Here is a 23,147-nt window from a genome sequence, read left to right on the forward strand (position 1 = left end):
CCCATTAGAACTAGGCTTTAATTTTTAACAACGCCCATTTGATTGGATAGAAATTACTTTTCTACAACTTTCCTTTAGCCAAAAATGTTATAAATTGTTTTTACTCTGTGCTTTATATACCATGTGGACCTGGTGTGTCAAAATTAAATTTCAAGAGAAATAAATGTATGGAAAGATCAGCTGAGTTGAGCCCTCATCCTGAAAACATTGCATACAAAAGATATGAGTAACTAGTGGTTAGTAAACAACCACACACATATTTTTCGGTATTTTAATTTCTCATTCTGATGACAGAAAACATTAGAGGCACACGACATAGAAAGTGAGCTTCTCCAGTAATTCCATTTCCAACGTCAAACCTCAGAGGCCGTGTGTGTCTGGCCCACCTGCTCGTAGAGAGTAGAGCAATGCCCGTGTGTGAACACACCCAGGAGCGTATGTAGAAGTAGAAATATTTGGGGCGCTTGGGTGGCTCAGTCAGTTAAGCATCCGACCCTTGATTTTGGCTCAGGTCGTGATCTCAGGGTTGTGAGATTGAGGCCCGAGTCGGGCTCCACTCTCAGTGTGGTGTCTACTTAAGATTCTCTTTCCTTCTCAAATAAAATAAATCTTAAAAAAAAAAAAAAAGAAATTTTTTAAAAGTTTATTTATTTATTTAGATTATTTATTTATTTTTTGACAGAGAGAGACACAGCGAGAGAGGGAACACAAAGCAGGGGGAGTGGCAGGCAGAGGGAGAAGCAGGCTTCCTGCTGAGCAGGGAGCCCGATGTGGGGCTTGAGCCCAGGACCCTGGGATCATGACCTGAGCCGAAGGCAGATGCCTAATGACTGTGCCACCCAGGCGCCCCCCAAAATAGAAATGTTTGCTTCCAGCAGACGGTTTGAAGTACTCCTGCCCAGGGGAGAAGGCAAGGGGCGGAGGGCCTTATGCTGGTGCTGGGGTAGCACACTGCGCCGTCTCTCAGCTAGGGCTGGCTGAGAGAGTGGGGAGCCTGGGGGTGGGGTGGCTCAAAGGAAACACTTCAGGGTGGCATTCCTCAGTCTGGGAATAAGGACAGGGAAGGGGAAGAGCTGGGAGGTAGCAAGCGATCGCCGAGGTGCCAAGAGGCCGCTGGAGAGGCAGCGGTGCAGAGGGAGGGTTGCATATACCTCGCCCTCAGTGACTGCGGGAGACTCCCCTGCACACCCTGCCACGGGGGGTGGGCAGGGAGCTGTGCATGGGTCAGAGCTCACAGATGGGCTCCTGCAGGGCGGAGGCAGCAGTGTCCCCCCCAGGCAGCACAGAGCAACTGCTTGGGACAAAGCTCTCTCCGAGATGTGGGAGCCAGCGGGGTCTGCCTCCCCTTCTGCGGTCCATGTGGTCCATGGGGGCGACGCTGGGCCAGACCTCGCCATGGTGGAGCGACGCTCCCAGGCCGACAACATGGGACAGGTGAGCTGAAACAGGGAACCCCACTCACTCAGGGCTGTCTTTCTGAAATGGGTTTCAGCTGAGACTTGAAATACACCCTCCCGGTGCTAACCCTCCAGGGAGTAACTTCCTCCGCCACACCACCGTCTGTCTGCACATCGCAATGCGGCCTATCCTGGCCAAGGCCTCCACCTGAGATCTTCTGTTTAGTTCTCTTTTGTTCAAGGCTGAGATGACCTCAACTCACAATTCCCGAAAGCACACCACTGTTGGCATCCCGGTTTGAGATTTTCTAGGCGAAATAGCCGGGGTGAGCCATTCCCGTCGGAGATCTGGGTACCGGCCCAATGGCAAGCCTCCCGTGGGTGCCCGGCATTCAAGAAGACTACCTCTTCCTCCTGCAAGTTTGCGCGGTGGGTTTAGTGAGTGAGGACAGGCTTCCTGTGGTTGGGGGAGGACATGCCATTTGTTTGGTGGAGAGTCGCCTCAGGACTGCAGGTAACCGGCTTCTGCCAGCCCCCGGCACCGCCTTCCGGCCTTCCAGAAGTGCCCACGGAAGTCGGGCCATTGCCAGTTTCATCTCTTTTACCTCCTGGCCACCCCCCCCCCCACCCCCCGGCCTTGGCAATGCTATCCCCCCACCCCCGGGGGAAGCTCATGTGGCCTCCAAAGACCCTGATACAATGCGCCCACTGCAATGGCTGATTTCAGAAAGGCCATGACATGTGTGTGGGGGGGTGAGGGGGTGCTACATCCGACAGGGAGAGCAGGGTATCAGAGGATCCCGGCTTTCATCGATGAGCGTGACTCAGTCTTACCCTCCAGCTCCACACTGGCTTGCGGCTGCACTCCCCTCTCCCTCCCCTCCCCCAATCCCTTCAGAACCGGCTCCCTTTGTTACTGGCTTTGTCACTATCGCTTCACCAGCAAAACCTGGAGCGGGCCAGAAGGTGCCCCTGCAAGAGTTACGTCCACGTCCTAACCCCTGGAACCTCGGAGTGCAAACAGATTTGGAAAAAGGGTGTTTGCCGATGTAATTAAGAATCTTGAGACTAGATCATCCTGGATTACAAGAGGAGCCCTAAATCCAAAGACAAGTGTCCTAGGAGCCACAGAAGAGACACGGACAGGATAGCGGGCCTTGAGAAGACACAGGCGGAGAATGGAGTTCCACGGCCACAAACCAAGGAGCCTCGGGAGCCCCAGGAGCTGGCCAAAGCAAAGGATTATCCCCCCCAGGGCCCGCAGAGGGAACTCGGCCCCGCTGGTACCATGATTTTGGACCTCTGGCCTCCAGAACCCTGAGAATTCCTATTGTTCTAAGCTGCTTGGCTGGTGCTAGGTGCTAGGTGCTAAGTGCTAGGTGCTAGGTGCAGCCGCGGGGAGCTCAGACAGCGCCCTCAACAGAGCCAGTGTCCCTGCCCAGTCCTACGCCTGCCCGCTCAGGAGCAGCACCAGGAGGCGACTGTCCCATCCTCAGGCACTGCCTTCCCGGCTCCTCGCTGCTGTTTTCCCACCTCACGGGACACTTTCACAATCTTCCAGGCTGAGTCCCTCGCTTCCCCCTACTGCTGAATGTTGGAGCCCCCAGCACGACCCTCACGAATCCCCTCGGTGAAATCATCCTGTCCCATGGCACTAAACACCACCTGCCCTCTCTGCTCCCGATTTCCTTCTGCAGGAACCTGGCGAGGCAGGGGCTCAGAAACTATTTGGAGGATGAGTAACATCTTTTCACATAAATCACCATTTTAAATGTGTTTACCATAGCGGGGCGCCTGGCTGGCTCTGTCAGTGGAGTGTGCGACTCTTGATCTTGGGGTTGTGAGCTCAAGCCCCACGGTGGGTGTAGAGATCACTTACAAAAATTAATATATGTGTTTATCATATTCATTTTGGAAGCACTCTCAGATGTACTCTCTTGTTCTTCTCATAAAAGCCCCGTGGCTTTTGAGTGACTGGGTGCTGGTCCTTTGGCTATTTTGTGGCAAAACCCAGGTTTCTGGATCTTTCAGGCCTCTCCTACCGCCCTCTGACAGGCTGGAGCACCGCCCTGAAGGTTCTGTTGCACTGATCGTGCTGTTCCGAGGTTTCTCTGCATTAGGAATCCTGTCTCGTGACTCCATCCTCTGATTATCAAGGCTTCTCAAGAGGCTTTCTCTCTGGAACAGGGGTTGGCAAAGTAGGATCTGCAGGCCAAACCCGGTAGGCTCTCTGTTTTCGTAAAGCAAATCGTACTGGAAGGCAGCCACACTCCTCGGCGTGCATAGTTCTGGCTGCTTCTGTGCTCCGACAGCAGGGCTGGGCTGATAGCCCACAGCCGAGCATTTTTACTCTCTGGCCCCTTTACAGAAACGGCTTGGAATTAGCCACAGGGAAGGCTTTCCCCTCCTTGCTGTGTTTGCACCCTCGGTCTCCTGCATCCATTCTGGGAGAAGGGAAGGGATGATCTTTTTCCGCTTTCCCACTAGTCAGACTCCAGGCTTGGAAATGGTATGAAACCTACTATGCTGATGACAATCTTGGTGATTGTTGGCCACCTTTCTGCCCTCCTCCCTCCCCATCAAGGCCTCTCCCCGAAGTGGAGTCTCTGACCATCAATAAGGTTGGGATTCCTCCTAAAGGCCTTCCCACATCTGCAACAAAGAAAAGCAGCCTCCTGAGAAAAGGCCTCTCCGCACTCCTTACCGACGCACATATACTCCCTCCCATCGTGAAGAAAAGGAGAAAGCGCCTCGTCGTCTTGGAAGGTTCTTCCACACTCATTATGTTCACGGAGTTTTTCGATTATGAAGTACCGATGAGCAGCCTGAGCGACTGACTCCTGGGGCTTTCTCTCCACCCTCAGCACTCAGGAGACTTCTTGCCCGGCGTGGGAAGCTGGGAGCTGCGCTAAAGGTTTTGCCACGCTGCTCACTGCCACGGGCCTTCCGTCTGCTGCGGTGCTCGGAGCCCGAGACACACAACTGCCCACACCTGCTGCGAGAGTGCGCTCTGGCGTGAGCACACCGACGCGCGGGCACGTGTCTGTTTCTCGGCGCTTCCTCGCGCTCCTTACCTCAATCAGACTGCTGGCGAGCGCAATTCCTGTGGGCCGCAGGAACGGGAGAGCGCAGACCTCTCTCAGCAGATTTTCCGCCAAGCAGGAGGTCGTGACTTCCCAGGGGACCTCTTCCCGCACTCGCCATACTTGAAGGATCTTTTCTTCTAAGACCTCTTGTGGTTTCTCGGGACTCAGGACATTCTACAAAATTAGATCTCTGGGGCCCAGCCTTTGGGAGTTCTCCCCACGCCTTCCCTGCAAACTGAGCGTCCTCAGAAATGCCCTGCTTCCCAGCCGCCTCTGCCTCCCTGCCTCCGCCCTCACCACCTGACAAATAAAAACCCGGCAGGACCTGATAGCCACTGTGCGCCAAAACCAACCTGAGAACAGAAGCACCGAAGGGAGAATGCTGGTGTGCAGCCCTCGTCCTCCCAAGCCATCGCGGTGAGGGAGCCCTCGTCCTCCCAAGCCATCGCGGTGAGGGAGGGAAGGGGGCTGGGACGGGGCTGAGAGCCACCGACAGGGAAGGCCGAGTGTGCTGGTAACACAGAGTGAGAGGGAGGAACGAAGGGCCGGGCAAAACATCTAGGGAATGAACAGCGCAGTCAGCTGACGTGTAGAGATGAAGTCAAGCCCCAGAAGGAAAGGGGTAAGAAAACAAAGCAGCAGGTAAAGGGGAACGGCTGCGGGCGAAGCTCCTCAGGGTCTTCACTGCACGCAGACGGCCCAGGCAGAGGCAGACGTCAGAGGCCGTCCTCCAGGTGCTCATGGCTAACCCAGGGGAGAGGAAATGCACACTGGGGTATTCCTGTAGAAGTTTCTATCCGATTTTCCCTGGTGGCCAAGAGACCAAGAGAAAATGAGGAATCATCTAAATCGGCGTTCTGCCCAAGGCACACGGGAAGGAGTTGCCACAGGAGGGGAGCTAAGGGACTCCCCTCACTCACCGGTGTGAGCGAAGCCCTCCATCCTCAAGTGGCCGGCAGATCTGGTACCCATCATGCTTCCCCTTGTTCCAGGAAGATGATCAGATTAGGCTGGGAAAAATAAAATTCTATTCATAGCACTGGGAACAGGAAAAGGGGAGATAATGGACCCAAAGCAGCCTTAGGCCTTCTGCCAACATGAAACAGACATGGCCGGGAAGCCAACAGGCGGGGCTGCTCTCTAAGGGGACGACCATCTTAGGCCGGAAGTAAAACTCCTGCGGTCAAGGTCTTCGATACAGACAGATCACCTGGGTGCTGGAGAGGGTAAACTCAGATCCCAGGAAATATGCCCATTTCCAGTGAGGGAAGTATCAGAACCCAACATTTATAGGAAGCAGAAATAGCCCACTCTTCATCAGGAGGGACCATGCAGCTTACAAGGATTCAGAAACTAAAACCAACTAACCTGAAAGCTTCAGACCATGCCAACAAATGGGTGGCAGCAATGACTTAGTCAGCAATGGATTAACTGAGACACACAGAGAGTTCTTACCCAGTCAGGTCACGTTCCCGAAATTCTCCATCACGTCTTAATGGAGATTCCTCTCGGAAGGGCCAGGCAACGCCAGTCCCTATGAGTGACATGTATGGCCAGGGCCTCACACATCTTCAAAGGTCACCCAATCCCGAAACACAGGATTTCTGCTGCCACCAGAATAATAATCCCCGAGGGATTTTTCAGCAGAGTAAAGGGGAGGCTCTGAGTCTCTGTCTATACCTGATGAGTAAGGACAGCTATGGAACAAGACAAGGGTCTTCCAGCAGGGAAAGGGATGGCTAGGGCTGCCGTGGTCAAGCAAATGCCACAGCAATGAAGGTGCAAGGGAAAACTGTATTTCCCTCCCCAACTCTCAACACTTTTGGTCACCAAATAGGTGTCTGTTTGGGGGTCTTCCTACACCAAACAGTTCTCTGACACCAGCTGGGTGTCCTGTAATTTTTTTTTTAAAGATTTTATTTTTTTAATCTTTTTAAAAAATTATTTATTTTATTTATTTTTTAAGTAATCTCTACACCCAACATGGGGCTTGAACTCACAATCCCAAGATCAAGAGTCACATGCTCCACTGACTGAGCCAGCCAGGCCCCCCAAGGGAGTCTCATGATTTAACTCACTTCTGACACTGTCTACGTGGAGAGAGCATCAGATCCCACAAGTTAAGGGCTCAGTTCCACTGGACTGTCCCCACTGTGGATGCCAATCACCAAGTCCAAGTTGTCACCTGCACTTCTGACTGACTGGCTCTAAATCAGGGGTTCCCATGACACCCTCCTCAGGTTCAATTAATTTGCTAGAGCCACTCTCAGAACTCAGGAAAACAGTTTACTTACTAGTGCCAGTTTATTACAAAGGTATTGAAAGATATGACTAAACAGCTAGATGCAGAGATCATAAGCAGAGCATAGGTGCTTCTGTCCCCAGTGGACTTAGGCTGTGCCACCTGCTGGCACAGATGTGTTTTTGTTCATCAACCCGGAAGAACTCGTCAAATCTCACTGCCCAGCAGGTCTTACTGGGCTTCATAACCAGTCTTCTTCCCTTCCTATAGGTTGGCAGGTGGAGCTGAAAATTGCAACCCTCCAATTATTGGTGGAGCTGAAAATTGCAACCCTCCAATTACTTGGTCTCTCTGGTGACCAGGCCCATTCTGAGGCTATCCAGGGACCCTACCTGCCCTAAGTCCCCTCGTCAGCAAAAACTCCTGTGTGCTTGGAAAGGGACTCCTTAAGAGTAACAAGAGACGATTCTATCACCCAGGAAATTCAAAGGGTTTTAGAAGCTCAGTGCCAGGAACCAGGGCCAAAGGCCAAATATATTTATTATACCACAGGAAGAAATGCAAACTTTAATTGATTATTAGGTGGCCAGGCAAGGTCTCGTGAAGCAGTGGAAGGAAGCAAAGCTTACCAGACCCAAGGGTTAGGGCTGCAGCCGCCATGACCACCATGACCGGGCCTCAGGACTTTCCTCTGCAGAGGGTCGGGGCTTCAGGGCCACGACCGGCAGAGGCTGGGGGAAAAGTTTCTGAGGACCAAAAAAAAAAAAGAGGCAGTCCTCTGCCTTGTACCCTGACCCATTCCCAATGCCCAGGGAGAGACCAGACACACAAGGCAGGAATATTTCCAGAAGGGGGAGTACGCACAGCCCTGTAGTTCTAACCCTGCATTCAAATCTGCTTCAGAAACCAGACTCTGAGGCAACAATGGACTGTAAGTACCCAGCATCCCTCCTGTGGAAGCCAAGTGAGCTTCACTTTAGAATTTAAAAATCTTCCCACATATACCCTAACCATCTCAACTTGGGCCACTAAATAAGTAAACGGCTAAAAGTGTAACAAATAATAAATCTCCACTGGTCAGGGAGATATGGCATGTCTCCGCAGTGAAATACCATGAGCTACAGAGAGAATAAAGTAGATTTATATGGAAAGACCTGGAGATGTTTCATGATGCAGTAAGGTGCTGTAAGGGGAAAACCAAAGTTCAGCTTGATCCTTTTAAAAAAACATATATACCTGGTGGGGGGTGGGAGGGATGGGGGGGCTGGGTGATGGACACTGGGGAGGGTATGTGCTATGGTGAGCGCTGTGAATTGTGTAAGACTGATGAGTCACAGACCTGTACCCCTGAAACAAATAATACATTATATGTTAAAAAAAAAAGAAGATAGTAGGAAGGGAAAAATGAAGGGGGGGGGAAATCAGAGGGGGAGACGAACCATGAGAGACTATGGACTCTGAGAAACAAATTGAGGGTTTTAGAGGGGAGGGGGTGGGGGGATGGGCTAGCCTGGTGATGGGTATTAAAGAGGGCACGTACTGAATGAGCACTGGGTGTTACACGCAAACAATGAATCATGGAACACTACATCAAAAACTAATGATGTAGGGCGCCTGGGTGGCTCAGCTGGTTAAGTGACTTCCTTCGGCTCAGGTCATGATCCTAGAGTCCTAGGACCACGTCCCACATCGGGCTCCCTGCTCAGCAGGGAGTCTGCTTCTCCCTCTGACCCTCCCCCCTCTCATGCTCTATCTCATTCCCTCTCTCAAATAAATAAATAAAATCTTTAAAAACAAAAAAACAAAACAAAACAAAAAAACTAATGATGTAATGTATGGTGATTAACATAATAAAATAAAATTTAAAAAAATAAAAAAATAAAAATCATATATACTTATATGAAATCTGGATGATTTTATTCTAAATCCTTGAAGGAAAGGATTAAGAGAGGTATCCATTCACTTTCCACATTCTTTTTTACACAAAGAACTTAATGAAAAACATTTTCTCTCGAATTTTTTTTATTATGCTCAGATATAAACATAAAATGTATTTACTTCTTGATTTTCTTAAACAATAGCAAAGACTTATTTCTTACTCATGTCATAGCCGGGCTGTGGCTGGCTACAGCTTTGCTCCATTGCACTCAGGCTGAAAGAACAAGCCCAACCAGCAACCACTCTTTTTTTTTAAAGATTTATTTATTTGAGAGAGAGACAGAGAGAGTCAGGGGAGGGGCAGAGGGAGACAGACTCTTCAAGCAGACTCCCCACTGAGCGCAGAGCCCACGCAGAGGGGGACACGGGGCTCCATCCCACAACCCTGAGATCATGACCTGAGCCGAAACCAAGAGCCAGAAGCTTAACCACCTGAGCCACGCAGGCACCCTGCAACCACTCTTTTTTTAAAAAAGTTGTGGTACAGGGGCACCTGGGTGGCTCAGTTGTTAAGCGTCTGCCTTCGGCTCAGGTCATGATCCTGGGGTCCTGGGATCGAGCCCTGCATCGGGCTCCCTGCTCCGCAGGAAGCCTGCTTCTCCCTCTCCCACTCCCCCTGCTTGTGTTCCCTCTCACTGTCTCTCTCTCTGTCAAAAAAATAAATAAAATCTTTAAAAATAAAAAAATAATAAAAAGTTGTGGTACAGGGCGCCTGGGTGGCTCAGTCGTTAAGCGTCTGCCTTCGGCTCAGGTCATGATCCCAGGGTCCTGGGATCGAGTCCCGCATCGGGCTCCCTGCTCTGCGGGAAGCCAGCTTCTCCCTCTCCCACTCCCCCCGCTTGTGTTCCTGCTCTCGCTGTGTCTCTCTCTGTCAAAAAAATAAATAAAATCTTAAAAAAAAAAAAAAAAAAGTTGTGGTACAATGTATAGAACATAAAATTTATGTAGTAACTTTTAAGCATAAGCTCAATGGCATTAAGCACATTCCAGCTGCAGTGCAACCACCTCCAGAACTTCTCTCATCTGCCCAAACTGACACCCCATACCCATTAAGCACTAACTTCCCCCCAGCCCCTGGCAATCACCACTCCACTTTCCATCTCCATGAATTTGGCTCCTCGAGGTACCTCCTATAAGTGGAATCAAACTGTATTTGTCCTTTTGTGACTGCCTTACTGCACTAATACAATGTCTTTGAGGTTCATCCATGTCATAGCACGGGGCAGAATTTCCTTTGTTTCAGGGGCGCCTGGGTGGCTCAGTCGTTAAGCGTCTACCTTCGGCTCAGGTCATGGTCCCGGCGTCCTGGGATTGAGTCCTGCATCGGGCTCCCTGCTCAGTGGGGAGCCTGCTTCTCCCTCTCCCTCTGCCGCTCTCCCAGCTTGTGCTCTCTTGCATTCTCTCTCTCTCAAATAAATAAATAAAATCTTTTACAAAAGAATTTCCTTCGTTTGAAAGGCTGAGCAACATTCCATTGTACGATACCACGTTTTGTTTCTCCAGTCCCCCAGGGGTGGATACCTGGTTGCTTCCACCTTCTGTATTATCATTAACACTGCTATAGACATGGGTGTGCAAATAAATACCAGAGTCCCTGTTTCCAGTTCTTTTGGAAAAATATCAAGAAGCAGAACTGCTGGGTCATATGGTAATTCTATTTGAATTATTTTGAGGAACTGCCATACCATTTTTCACAGCGGCCGCACAAGGGTTGTGATTTCTCCATAGCCTCCCCAACACTTGTAGTTTGTTTTGCTCATAATAGTCATGGTAACGGGTGTGAAGTGGTATCTCACTATAGGTTTGATTTGCATTTCCCTGATGATTAGTGATGTTAAGCATCTTTTCCTGGAAATGTCTATTACTCAAGCCCTTGGCCCATTTTTTAATGTTGCTTGTTTTTAACTGTAGGAGTACTTTATTTGAGAGAGTGTGTGAGAGTGAGAGCACAAGGGGGTTGGTCGGAGGAGAGGCAAAGGGAGAGCGAGAAGTAGACTCCCTGCTGGGTAGGAAGCCCGATGCAGGGCTCGATCCCAGGATCCCGGGATCATGACCTGAGCCGAAGGCAGACACTTAACTGACTGGGCCACCCAGGCACCTCCCTTTTTTTTCTTATTTTTTTTTTGGTGGGCAGCCACCCAGGCACCCCTGATTGTAGGAGTACTTTATATATTTTTGATATCTTTCAATTTTTAAAGACTTTCCAAAAAACCTTTTGCATGGAAAACGCCTATAATTCAAGAATGTCTCAAAAATACTGTTTACAGTTGGATTGGGATTTTGGAGATTTTTTAGCTTTTTATTTTGAAATAATGACAGATCTCACAGGATCTTAGATACTTGCATCTGGAGTTAAAACAGCATCCCAGGCTGAATGTAAAGGTGAAGTAAATATGCAAAGCTAAGCAGGAGAGCTAGTCTCTTAGCTCATCTCTTCCCCTGACCCCCCACCAAAGTCCACTTATTTCACAAACCAGAATGGGAAAACTATAGTAGAGGAAATTTGCATCTGGGAAGAGTGACAAGGGCCATCACTTCATATATATTACAAAGTTATTCTGGTTTCACTGAGAACATGCCCAGAAAAAAATTTCTATAAAGGGTAGGCAGTGGAAATCATACTTTCTACCATAAATGAATTGTGACAATTAAGAGGACAGATTTTTCAAAAGCTTTTCCAATGTGATCTGAGCACTCAGTCAGAGGCTGCGAGTCACCTACCAACACCACTCTCCTTTCCTACTAACAGAAACACATTTGTTGTATCCAGGGTGACAAAGTGTCCAGCTAAAAAGGCCACATCTTCCAGCCTCTCCCACAGCCAGGGATGGTTACATGATACAGTTCTGGCCAATGAAATGAAAGCCAGGAAGTCACTAGACAGGGCTTCCAGAAAATTCTTTCAAGTCCTCTTATTTAAAAAAGTGTGATAGGGGTGCCTGGGTGGCTCAGTCGGTTAAGCATCTGCCTTCGGCTCAGGTCATGATCTCAGGGTCCTGGGATCGAGTCCTACATTAGGCTCCCTGCTTGGCTGCGAGTCTGCTTCTCCTTCTTCCTCTGTGATCTCCCTCGCTCTCACGCCCTCTCAAATAAATAAATTTTAAAAATAAAAAGCGTGATACTTTGTTAGAAATGCAGAATCTTGGGCATTTAGTCCAAACTATGGAATTGGGATCTGCATTTTAACAAGACCCCCTGTTGGCTCACATATGCGTTTAAAGTTTTGAGAAGTGTTGCTTTAAGGAGCGTTTTTAGCTTCCTCTTTCTTCCTGCCTGGAATGAGAATGGGATTGCTGGGGCTTATATACAGTGGCCATCTTTTGACCACGATGTGACCTCAAAGAAGCCACATGCTAAAGAGGATAGTGAAAAAAAACGGAAGGAGCCTGGGGCACTGATGACATTATGGAGCCACCACACTGTCCGAAACTGCCCGCTCCACCAGACTTCTTGAACACAAGAGGACAGCCTCTACCGTGTGCAACTACTACTGAGAAGGAACCACTCCAGATGTACAGACTAGAAGAAGAATCAGAAAGCCCTCAGCAAGAAAAAGCACAGTCAACTGTTACTGGATCGTAAACTATACATAATCATTCCATTTTAAGTTAATATGGGTAGGCACATGTAAGTGTATAAAAATGTCCAGGGGTGACTGGGTGGCTCAGTCAGTTAAGCATCTGACCCTTGATCTCAGCTCAGGTCTCCATCTGAGGGTCATGAGTTCAAGCCCTGTGTTGGGCTCCGGAGCCTACAAATGTCCAGAAGATAGAAGTATATATATCAAACTGCTCATAGTGTAGATGGTGGAATTATGAGTAAATTTTCTTCTTTACAACTTCTTTTATTGACTGAATTTTTTACATTTTGCATGAATTTTATTTTATAGTAAGAGAAATGGTTTTTAAAAGATAGAAAATACATGTACCCTACACAGAAGTACACCTTAAGATAATTTAAAAAAAATATATTGAACAGGATAAAGAACTGCTAGGTTGCCTGGCTGGCTCAGTCAGAAAAGCATGTGGCTCTTGATCTTGAGGGTCGTGAGTTCGAGCCCCACGTTGTGGATAGATATTATTTAAATAACTAAAGAAACTTTTCAAAAAAAAAAAAAAAAAAGAATTGCCCACTTCTGGGGGTAGGAGTGGGCCGACGAGAAAACAGGAAATAAAGTGAAAGCAACCTTGCTCGACTAATGATGACAAGGGGCCTCAAATGGCGTATAATATGCACACCCTTGACTCCTAAGGTCCAAAAAACTTGCAGCTCACATCACAGACATTTTTCACTAAACATCTATTCACCGGCTTGCGGAATTCCTTGGTCTTCAGATTCCACTAAATAACTTTTGGCTACATTTCAAAATAAAATGATCCTCAAGAGGCAAAGACTAGTCACACTTGAGGCCCACATACATGTAACCACTTCAAAGGCAGCTCAAAAAACACCTGAACCAGCACAGCAAACCTAAATGAAGTGGGGCCCTCCAGGAATCTTCCTTTAAGGGAAAATGTTCAAACACATACCGTTTAAGGAAACAATGTAGCATCCTGTTGTGTGCACTTCCTTCTCTCCCTTTCCTTCTTGCACCACTCTCCACACTCTGTATATAAGAACATTTCAAGAATTAAAACACACACACACACAATTGAAGCTGTCTTTTGAATACAGCTAAGTTAAAATGTGTATACAGCAACCCAAACTGGCAAAACTCACACTAAACTAAAACTGTACCAAGAGAGTGGCTCAGCAGATTCTAGCATATTGATGCCACCCAGTGAAATTCAATAATGCCCACACCCGACTTGCTTGCACATACATTCATGAGGGAAAGAATAATTTTATCTTTTTTGTTCATTGATGATCTCAAGCATCTAGAACAGGACCTGGCAAATAGGAGGTGTGTGGGGAAGATTTTTTTTAAATGACTGTATATAGCAATAAACAAAAGTCTTTGCTTGAAGCAAAAAGTTACCCACAGACACACATTAAATCAATTTGCAAATGTCTCCAAGAGAAAAGGATATTGAATAGGTTCCCACTAATCTCTGTTTTCATCTAAGTGTATAAAGCGAATACACAGGGGCGCCTGGGTGGCTCAGCTGGTGAAGCGTCTGCCTTCGGCTCAGGTCATGATCCCGGAGTCCTGGGATCGAGTCCTGCGTCGGGCTCCCTGCTCAGCGGGGAGTCTGCTTCTCCCTCTCCCTCTCCCTCTCCCCCCACTCTCGTGCTCTCTCTCAAATAAGTAAATAAAATCTTAAAAAAATAAAATAAAGCAAATACACCTTTTGTCAATCAACTACTTAGATGTTACAAACACATGGATTCTCTCCACACAAGGCAATGAGAGGTAAATTATGGGGGACAAAGATGACAAGGTAGTATGTATAGATGATGGACAGCCATGTAAAATGTTCAGGTGCCAGACCATGGAGATGAGATGGCAGGTACTTAGGACCCTAAGAGTGGCAGGAGAGACCAGATTAATCACCTGCAGAACCCACCCACCTCAGGCTAGTTCTGAAGGTGAGGATCAGAAGGCCCAGATGTGTGTGATTTGGGCTTTGTCTTTGATGTAACTTGGAAAGCTATGATATAGACAATCTTATTTAAACATCTTCAAATGTGTATTAACAGGCTACCACGTAGCTTGCTGATGCAGGTTATTAAGATCAATGCCCTTTTTTTGAATTCTATGATATAATTTGACTTTCTATATCCTTTTTATAGGGAAAAGATGTGTGCCCAACTTGCAGAAATAGTCTTGTTCCCTTGCCAGATATATTTCTCATTGTAAATTCACATGCTGGCTAATTATAACAGCTTGGAAGTTACATAAATGTCCAACAATAGAGAATCAGTTAAGAATAAAATTCATTATAGTGCACATGTATAAGACGATACAGCCATTAAAAAACATGATGTAAAAGTAGGTACTGCCACAGGAAAATGTCCACAAATACAGGGGATATAAAAAATCAGGTTATAAAACACATGTATCAAGTAGTCCCATCTATGTTTAAAAAACTACTCAAGAGGCAAAAACCTGGCAGAACCTTACTAAACATGGGGTTATGTCTCAGGGTACAAATAGAGATGACTTGTTTTATTCTGCAGTTTTGTGAATTTAGGTCTTATTTTTCTGTATTTTCCAAATTTTCTATACTGAACAAGAATTACTTCTATAATCAGAAAATAAGCAGCAATAATTTTATTTTTCAATTTTCATTCAGATGACCTTAGGCAAGTTAATCAATCTGTTTCTTTAACTGTAAATGGTAGAGGCAGAGAAACCTTTAGGTTACCAGGACATGTAAATGCTTAGAACAGGCCCTGGCAAGTGGGAACTGCCCAGTAAAAGTTAGCTATTCGCTCCGAAATTCTTTCGGGTATGGTGGTAAGCACTTGAGGCGGGGCCTGTCTCACCTGTGGTGACCCTGCTTGTAAAGCCAGCCTGAGAAGCTGGTACGCTTCTCCATCTCTTTCCACTGTGAACAACAGCTAACAAAGGTAGAAAGGGAAATTTAGGGCTGAGTTCACAAATTCACAAGTCTTTAGGCACCACGGAAGAAATGGAAATGTGAGTGAAGTGGGGGTGGGGGTTGCTATGGCTCCCTGGACAGTGGGGACTTCCCAGAAGTACCTCAATTCACCTTATTTATTTATTTATTTATAGATTATTTATTTATTTGACAGAGAGAGACACAGTGAGAGAGGGAACACAAGCAGGGGGAGTGGGAGAGGGAGAAGCAGGCTTCCTGCTGAGCAGGGAGCCCGATGCGGAGCTCGATCCCAGGACCCTGGGATCATGACCTGAGCTGAAGGCAGATGCTTAACGGCTGAGCCACCCAGGTGCCCCTATTTATTTATTTTTAAAGATTTATTTTAGAGAGAGAGCTTGGGCAGGGGAGAGGAACAGAGGGAGAGGGAGTCTTTTTTTTTTTTTTTTTTTTTAAGATTTTATTATTTGTCAGAGAGGAGAGAGCAAAAGTAGGGGGAGTGGCAGGCAGAGGGAGAAGCAGGCTCCCCGCTGAGCAGGGAGCCCATCGCAGGGCTCAATCCCAGGACCCTGGGGTCCTGACCTGAGCCAAAGGCAGCTGCTTAAGACTGAGCCACCCAGGTGTCCCATGAGAGAGAGTCTTAAGCAGACTCCGTGCTGAGCACCGAGCCCAATGCGGGGCTCGATCCCACAACCCACGAGATCACAACCTGAGCTGAAACCAAGAGTCGGGACGTTTAACCGACTGCACCACTGAGGCACCCAATTTTTTTTTTAAGATTTTATTTTATTATTTCTTTTTTGAGAGACAGAGAGAGAGAAAGAGCGCGAGCACACATGAGTGGGGGGAGGGGCAGAGGGAGAGAGAAAATCTCCATCAGGCTCCGTCCCACAACTCTGAGATCATGACCTGATCCGAAATCAAGAGTCGGATGTTTAACCGACTGCGCCACCCACACACCCCTACACGGTTTATTTTTAAGTAACCTCTACACCCAATTTGGGGCTCAGACTTACAACCCAGGATCAAGAGTTGTATGCTCTACCACCTGAGCCAGCCAGGCGCCCCAATTCAGCGTATTTGAAAAGCAGGCACTAGCCTAACAGCCCACATCTACCCTGCAGCTGCCTGACTTGTGCAGTCAAGTCTCTGCAGGAAAGAACAATTCAGAGTGATGGAACTTCACAGGTGGTTGACAGGCCACCCCCCGTCAATGCTTCCTTCTCTTCGGTGTGTTTACAACTGGGTCTCAAATAGCTGTCAGTGTCCCCTCGGGGAGGACGTTGTTATAGCACACAGCAACAGTTTCTCTCCTCCCACATCAGTGGCCCTATCAATGACAGAAACCGGCCGCATGACCGACCTGGGGTAAGAAAGGCAGTCCAGGGCTGCACAGCTGAGGGGCCCATGGGCAAGCTGGTCTGACTGGTTCCAGTCCGAACGACCGGGCCCGGAACTCAAAGGGCAGGAACCAATCCTGCAGCAAATGTGAGCTGTCCGAGAAGTCCAGGGACCATATGATTTATTGTCACAATGGGGGTACTTCTTACTTCTCATAGTGGAAAGGAATGCTATTAACAGTCCCACGGGGACATCGGGTCTTGACTGGAAATGCCTCAAACACACTGGGATATACGGCTACCCAATTAAAATCAACATGTTCCCTAAGGCCTCGGGTAAATTCCAGCTCTTCACCGACAACTACCTACTTACGTGGCAGGAAGAAACCACTCTTTTCAAACCACGGCGTATTAGTAAATAACCCAGGAGGCCTATATCAAGGGCTTACTCCCCACAGAAATTGGGGATCTTCCTCTCCAGAATCCTTGGACTGAAAGCAGAGAGGCTCTACAGGGAGGATGAGGGCCCGGTTCCCAGAGCTGAGACAGGGAGAAGTATTGCAGAAGGAAAGGCAGACAGCAGTGGATCTCTCAGTCCCCGGTCCCTCCCTAGATCCCTGATTCCACATCAGCCTCAGGGAGGAGGGAGTAAGGGGGCTATTCTGTGTGGCGGGTCCCCCTGGACTCAGCGGGGTTAGGGGCTGTGCTACCAGTGAACCTCTGTCCCCCTTTCCTCACTGGACTCCAGGGGTTACAGGTCAGCAACTGGCTCAGGAGCCACCGGTGCAGTAATGACAGGAGGCCCAAGCCCATGGCCGTGGCGGACAACAGCTGGGACTGAAATTTGATGTGCACTCCACCTAACAAGTATCTTCCAAATTCTACAGATAGAAAACAGGCCTCCATTACATTCCCATGATCTATCTGATAATTATCCTATTCAGCCCTCTTCCTATGTTGTGAATTTTTAGCTTCCCAAATTTGCCTCTTTTCCCTCCTCCTATACTAATTAACAGAATTCCAATCTGGCTTTGAAACTACAGAACTCCCCAACTACTGGTGAAAAAAGATCAGGGGGAAAAAAATATTTCTCTGTTCTCCTAACAGCTGCAGAAAAGCAAGCACTATTCAAATGTCCCAAAAGTGTTCTTGCTAAGGTTATTATTTTTTTAAAGATTTTATTTATTTGAGAGAGTGCAAGCATGCTCCAGCGGGGGGGGGGGGGGCAGAGGGAAAACCAGACCCCCCACTGAGCAGGGAGCCAAGGTTGGTGGGGGGAGTTGGTGGTGCTTGATCCCAGGACCCTGAGATCATGACCTGAGCCAAAGGCAGACACTTAACCAACTGAGCCACCCAGGCACCCCTTATCAAGGTTAGTTTTAAGGAGTCTTTCAAGACTCCTGGACTTCAGACATTGTTAATATATCCTGGGAAAGTGATTTTTATTTAAAGACTTTAAAGTCTGTAATTCTGATAGCTTACTTGATAATTTGTAGTTCTGGGGATGCCTGGGTGGTGCAGTTGGTTGAGCATCCCAACTCTTGATTTTGGTTCAGGTCATCATCTCAGGATCGTGAGATCGAGCCCTGAGACCAGCTCTGTGCTCAGCTCAGAGTCTGCTTGAGATTCTCTCTCCCTCTGCCCCTCCCCCCACTCGTATGCACTCACTCTAAATAAATAAAACCTTTAAAATAGTAATAATAATTTGTAGTCCTGGTAGCACTATTTAAATAGATACGCTAGTTTTTTTGGAAGGTGTGATTTTTCATTCTTAAACCAGGAGAGGATCATTATCAGCAACCTCGTCTACTGATTAGAGCATAGAGATAAAAATGAATAAAAACACCGGCTTTATTGGATTTTGTTTTTAAACAGAATTTGACAATCAAATGTTTAACTTTATCAGCAATAAAGCTCCAACTGTTTCAATGTCTGGTGGCTGAAGTTATTCTTTTTGCCTTTAGCAAATCTATAAGAGGACTGAGCCAAGCTGTCTGGATCATAGGGAGTGCATCAATCCTGCACTGGGGCCAGTGCCCAACCCCCAGCAACCAGGAGAGAACAGGAATGAGCTCTTGGCCCTTCGAGTAACCAGGGAAGGTCTTCACCTTAGGCAAACCTGTAATCATGGCCTGTTGGGTCAAGATAACTTTCCAGTCCTCTTCCTGTTCCCCAGGATGAGAAGTCCTGTTGATTTCACGAAGGGGACAGAGTTGAGGAAGGCGGGCTGGAGGTCCCATTGCCATCACCCAGAGACACCTTTTCTCAGTCCAATGTCAGAAGAGGGGACACTGGATTCAGACTGGTGTTTATTTGAACAAGAGGGTTCTGAGAATTTGAGGCGGTCCAGATCCAAAGACCCATTCTCTACTCTGCCTCCATTTCCAAAGAAAAATGAAAATGCAGATTCTAAATAGAACACACAAAAACTGGAAGTGCTAGGGGCACCTGGCTGGCTCAGTCAATAGAGCATGTGACTCTTGATCTTGGGGTCATGAGTTTGAGCCCCATGTTAGGCACAGAGATCACTTTAAAAATAAAAATTAATTAATTAATTAATAACAGGAGGGAAAAAAACCCTGTAAATGCTACTACATTCTGCTCACTTAAAAATCCTAAGTCCATTGGGAATCGAGGAGGGTGGGAAGAAATCCATCTTCACGGTAACTCTGAACCACAGTTCAGACCTGAGAGAAAAGGCTTGGATAGTCATTGATAATAGTAAAAGAAACCAAAAATAAATAAATAAAATAAAATAAACCAGGAAGAGAAAACTAACTAGAATGAACCTATATTCTAAACAAAAGAATTCACAAGCCTTTAGAATTTCTACAGTAATAGGTACCAGTTGAAGGCAGAGCAGGACAGGGGTCTCAAAGGCCTTCCTGCACTCACCTGGCTAGGGTTCTTTGTCCAGCCCAGATGCACAAGGCTTCCCCACTTTCCAAGTGGCTTATCACTTCAGTTTTATAGACTGAAAATCCTATTCGTGGGCAAGAAAAAGGATAAGCATGTTAAGGAATCAGGGTATGAGGGCAACTCTCTGCTGATTAGCCCCCTAATTTCATGGCTCCAGACAGGCTAACTGACCTCATTCCTGCCCCTTGGATCCTAACCACTGGCTCTAGATATTCCATTTACTTCCTTCTTTCCTCTTTTCCCATGACCAATGTAGACTTCCCAGCTTCCCACTATCTTGCTGTCCACTCTAACCTAAAAAAAGCTCAGATAAAGGTTTTTCTGCCAATCACCACAGAATTACAGAAAATGGGTAGAAAGCCTGGTCTGTGTTTCTGGTTTTCCAAGTACCCTGGGAAACTCTTTTCTACCACCCTTTTGTAATCAAGGGTGGATTTCAACTCCATCCCATTTGTACATACTTTCTCCAACACTTACACTGCAGGACTCCTTTTCTAACTACAAAATAGGGGGTAGGGGGGCTAGCAAACTCCAGATGGGAATCTTCTACCTTAATGTCCCTCCAAATTTAATTTAATTAAAACATTCTGATACAGGATTATAGTGACAAAAAGAACTAAAGACTCATTTCCTAAATTTGGAGGAAGTTGGAGAAATATGCTATGAGGGGCAGAATATACTCTAAGGCCTGGATGGGCCTGGTGGCAAATCTTTTTTGTGTGTCTGGGATGAAAAGAAGACTGGCAGTGGGCAGCCACCCTAAAAGCTACCAGTCAGTCCCAGGCCCAGGATCCTGCTGTGGGGAGTGCTTACACAGAACTCTAGCTATGAGAAAGGCAAGAATTGAGAATGTTTACAAAACTGCCCACTTTTAACAACTCTTGATCTTGGGGTTGTGAGTTTGAACCCACTGGAGGTAGAGTTTATTTAGGAAAAAGAGAAAGAAGTATCTTGCCTCAGGGCCCAGCAGCACTTCAAGGCTGTCAAAATACTGGGAATTAGGACTTGTACAGCTCCATCCAGCAGCACTTGCACCAAAAGAGGGCTTGCCATACCAATAAGGGACATTTCAAGCCAAGGGACATGCAAATTCCAAGCCTTTCCCCTGGCATAAAAATAAATATAGGGGCGCCTGCGTGGCTCAGTCGGTTAAGCATCCGACTCTGGATTAGGCTCAGGCCATGATCTCAGGGCTCAGATGGAGACCCACATGGGGCTCCGGCTCAGCGGGAGTCGGCTTGGATATTCTCTCCCTCTACCCCTTCCCCCACTCGTGCTCGCTCTCTCTCAAATAAATAAATCTTTAAGATAAGTAAATAGATAAATAATACAAGGAAGAAATGGACATTGAAATAAAAACCAAAACCAGAAGAAGGCTGAGCTCTGCTATTCGGAAAGTCTGTTAGTGAGAAACTGCACCTAAGCCTTCCAGTCGGAGCGACTGTGGGTCACAGACGAGTTCTTACTCAGTGCCATGGCGTTTCCGTAATTCTTTAATGTCACGTCCGTGTAAAGAGCCTTCTCAGGACACTCCAGGCGAGTCCACTCCGTTTCTGAAGCCCACGTCCACATCATCGAAGGTCACCGGCCCCGGCAACAGGAGGTTTGTCCACTATGACCCGGGGTCGTCCCAGAACCTGCTCCTCGGGGGAGAAGTGGCGCTGGGAACTTGAGGAGTGGGGGATGGGCGCGCCTGAGAAGAGACGGTCGGGGGACACCGAGGGTGGCACGGCCCCGACCACCCGGGCACGAGGACAGACACTGCTGGCGTCGACCCTCGCCGGGGGACTCGGGACCCGCACCCACTCCCCTCGGGCGCGGGCGGCACCGCTAGGTGAGGTAAACGGGAGAACAGAGGGCAACACGCGGACGCCCGCCCTCAGCGACACACTACCGCCGACCCTCACAGAACCCGTTAAACTGCATCGGGGGTCAACGCGCAGGGGCCTCGGGCCCCGCCCCCAGCCGACTTCCGCGTCCTCTCTAGGCTGCGCGGAGGACCTTGCGTCTCGGCGGGCCGCGCCACAGGGCGCCTGGATAGCGCGGCTGGTCCCGGCTGGGACCGCAAACGTGGCGTCGGGGGCCGCGGGGTAAGGTCTGGGCGATCCTGCGAGGCTTGGCCCCTCACTCCTCACGTTTTACGCCAATCATCTTTAAAACTACTTTTCCCCCATTCTATTTCCCATTGGACAACTAAAGGAAAAAAAAAAAAAGCTAATGGTACTCCAAATATACGGAAATTTTATTTTTTAATTTTTTTAATTTTTAATTTTTTTAATTTGAAGATTCATTACAAGATTATTACAAGTACAATAATCAATACAATGTGATATCATAATAAAGGTAGACACATAAATGGAACTAAGTAGACTCAAAGAATAGCAATAAACACATAAGATATTTGATCATCACGTTGATACAACAGATATATGCAAATTAAAACCAGAATTAGGTACTATCATATACCTACTAGAATGACTGAAATTTTAAAATAGTAATGATATCAAGTAAGGTGAGAATATGGAGAATCTGGGAATCTCGTTTTTACTGATGACAGTGTAAAATGGTGTAACCACTTTGATTTTTTTGTTTGTAGTTTCTTTTGGTTTTGTTTTATTTTTACTGTTAATATTTTAGAGAATTTTACTCTGATAATTTTCTACATATAGTTTGATATTTTTGTGTTTTTGTCATCTCCAATTTTCCCACTTGATTTTGTAATATAAGTGTTCCCTCGCCCCATACGTGACCCCATTATAATATTCCGTTACCTGGATTATCATCATGTATTTATTCATTCTGTATCAAATCACCCAGTCTGAGCCCAGGAAATCAGCCTTCCACTAGTAGCACCACCAAATTGGGTCTCATCCTGTCCTCAGGGAAGTGCTGTGAAGCTCGTCACTGTTTTCTCTCTGAGGAGGACAGTACTTTTTTTACACAGCCCCTCTCTATAATTGCTCAAAGGGAGACATTTTTATGGTCTTGCTATCAAGAAAAGTTTAATAGAGCAACTGGTTAGTTTTGGCCTATGGACCCAGGGAGTTGGCTATTAGAAAGCTAACAGAAATTAAGGCGTCGATCCCATTTACAATTGCACCCAAAGCCATAAGTTATCTAGGAATAAACCTAACCAAAGAGGCAAAGGATCCGTACTCAGAAAACTATAGAACACTCATGAAAGAAATTGAGGAAGACACAAAGAAATGGAAAAATGTTCCATGCTCATGGATTGAAAGAACAAATATTGTTAAAATATCTATGCTACCTAGAGCAATCTATACATTCAATACAATCCCTATCAAAATAACCAACTTTTTTCACAGAGATGGAACAAATAATCCTAAAATTTGTATGGAACTGGAAAAGACCCCGAATAGCCAAAGGAATGTTGAAAAAGAAAACCAAAGCTGGTGACATCACAATCCCAGACTTCAAGCTCTATTATAAAGGTGTAATCATCAAGACAGTATGGTACTGGCACAAAAACAGACACATAGATCAGTGGAACAGAATAGAGAGTCCAGAAATGGACCCTCAACTCTATGGTCAACTAATCTTCAACAAAGCAGGAAAGAATACCCAATGGAAAGAAGACAATCTCTTCAACAAATGGTGTCGGGAAAATTGGACAGCCACATACAGAAGAATGAAACTGGACCATTTCTGGGGCGCCTGGGTGGCTCAATCGGTTAAGCGGCTGCCTTCGGCTCAGGTCATGA

The 23,147-nt window shown here is 47.1% G+C and overlaps 1 protein-coding gene across 12 annotated transcripts in view; it reads right to left on the minus strand.

Moving 5' to 3' along the window:
• Window positions 1-21,387, minus strand: part of LOC118001427 (zinc finger protein 140-like) — a 58,477-nt gene extending 37,090 nt beyond the window's left edge. Inside the window, exons 1-7 of one of the 12 annotated variants that reach the window (XR_004676685.1) lie at window positions 20,892-21,386; window positions 19,402-19,489; window positions 13,193-13,269; window positions 5,939-6,017; window positions 4,837-5,493; window positions 4,472-4,657; window positions 1,642-4,049 (exon numbers count right to left, since the gene is read on the minus strand). Coding sequence is in view for 1 of the 12 variants with exons in the window: in XM_034991534.1 (XP_034847425.1) it covers window positions 13,193-13,269; window positions 19,402-19,489; window positions 20,892-21,000 (274 nt within the window). In the remaining 11 variants the exon portion in view is untranslated. The other 11 variants (XR_004676683.1, XR_004676682.1, XR_004676691.1 and 8 more) reach the window with 11 other exon arrangements.
• Window positions 21,388-23,147: the final 1,760 nt, after the last annotated feature.

The sequence above is a fragment of the Mirounga leonina genome, unplaced genomic scaffold, assembly GCF_011800145.1.
Source record: "Mirounga leonina isolate KUSES-001 unplaced genomic scaffold, KU_Mleo_1.0 Mir_53, whole genome shotgun sequence".
Taxonomy (NCBI): Eukaryota; Metazoa; Chordata; class Mammalia; order Carnivora; family Phocidae; genus Mirounga; species Mirounga leonina.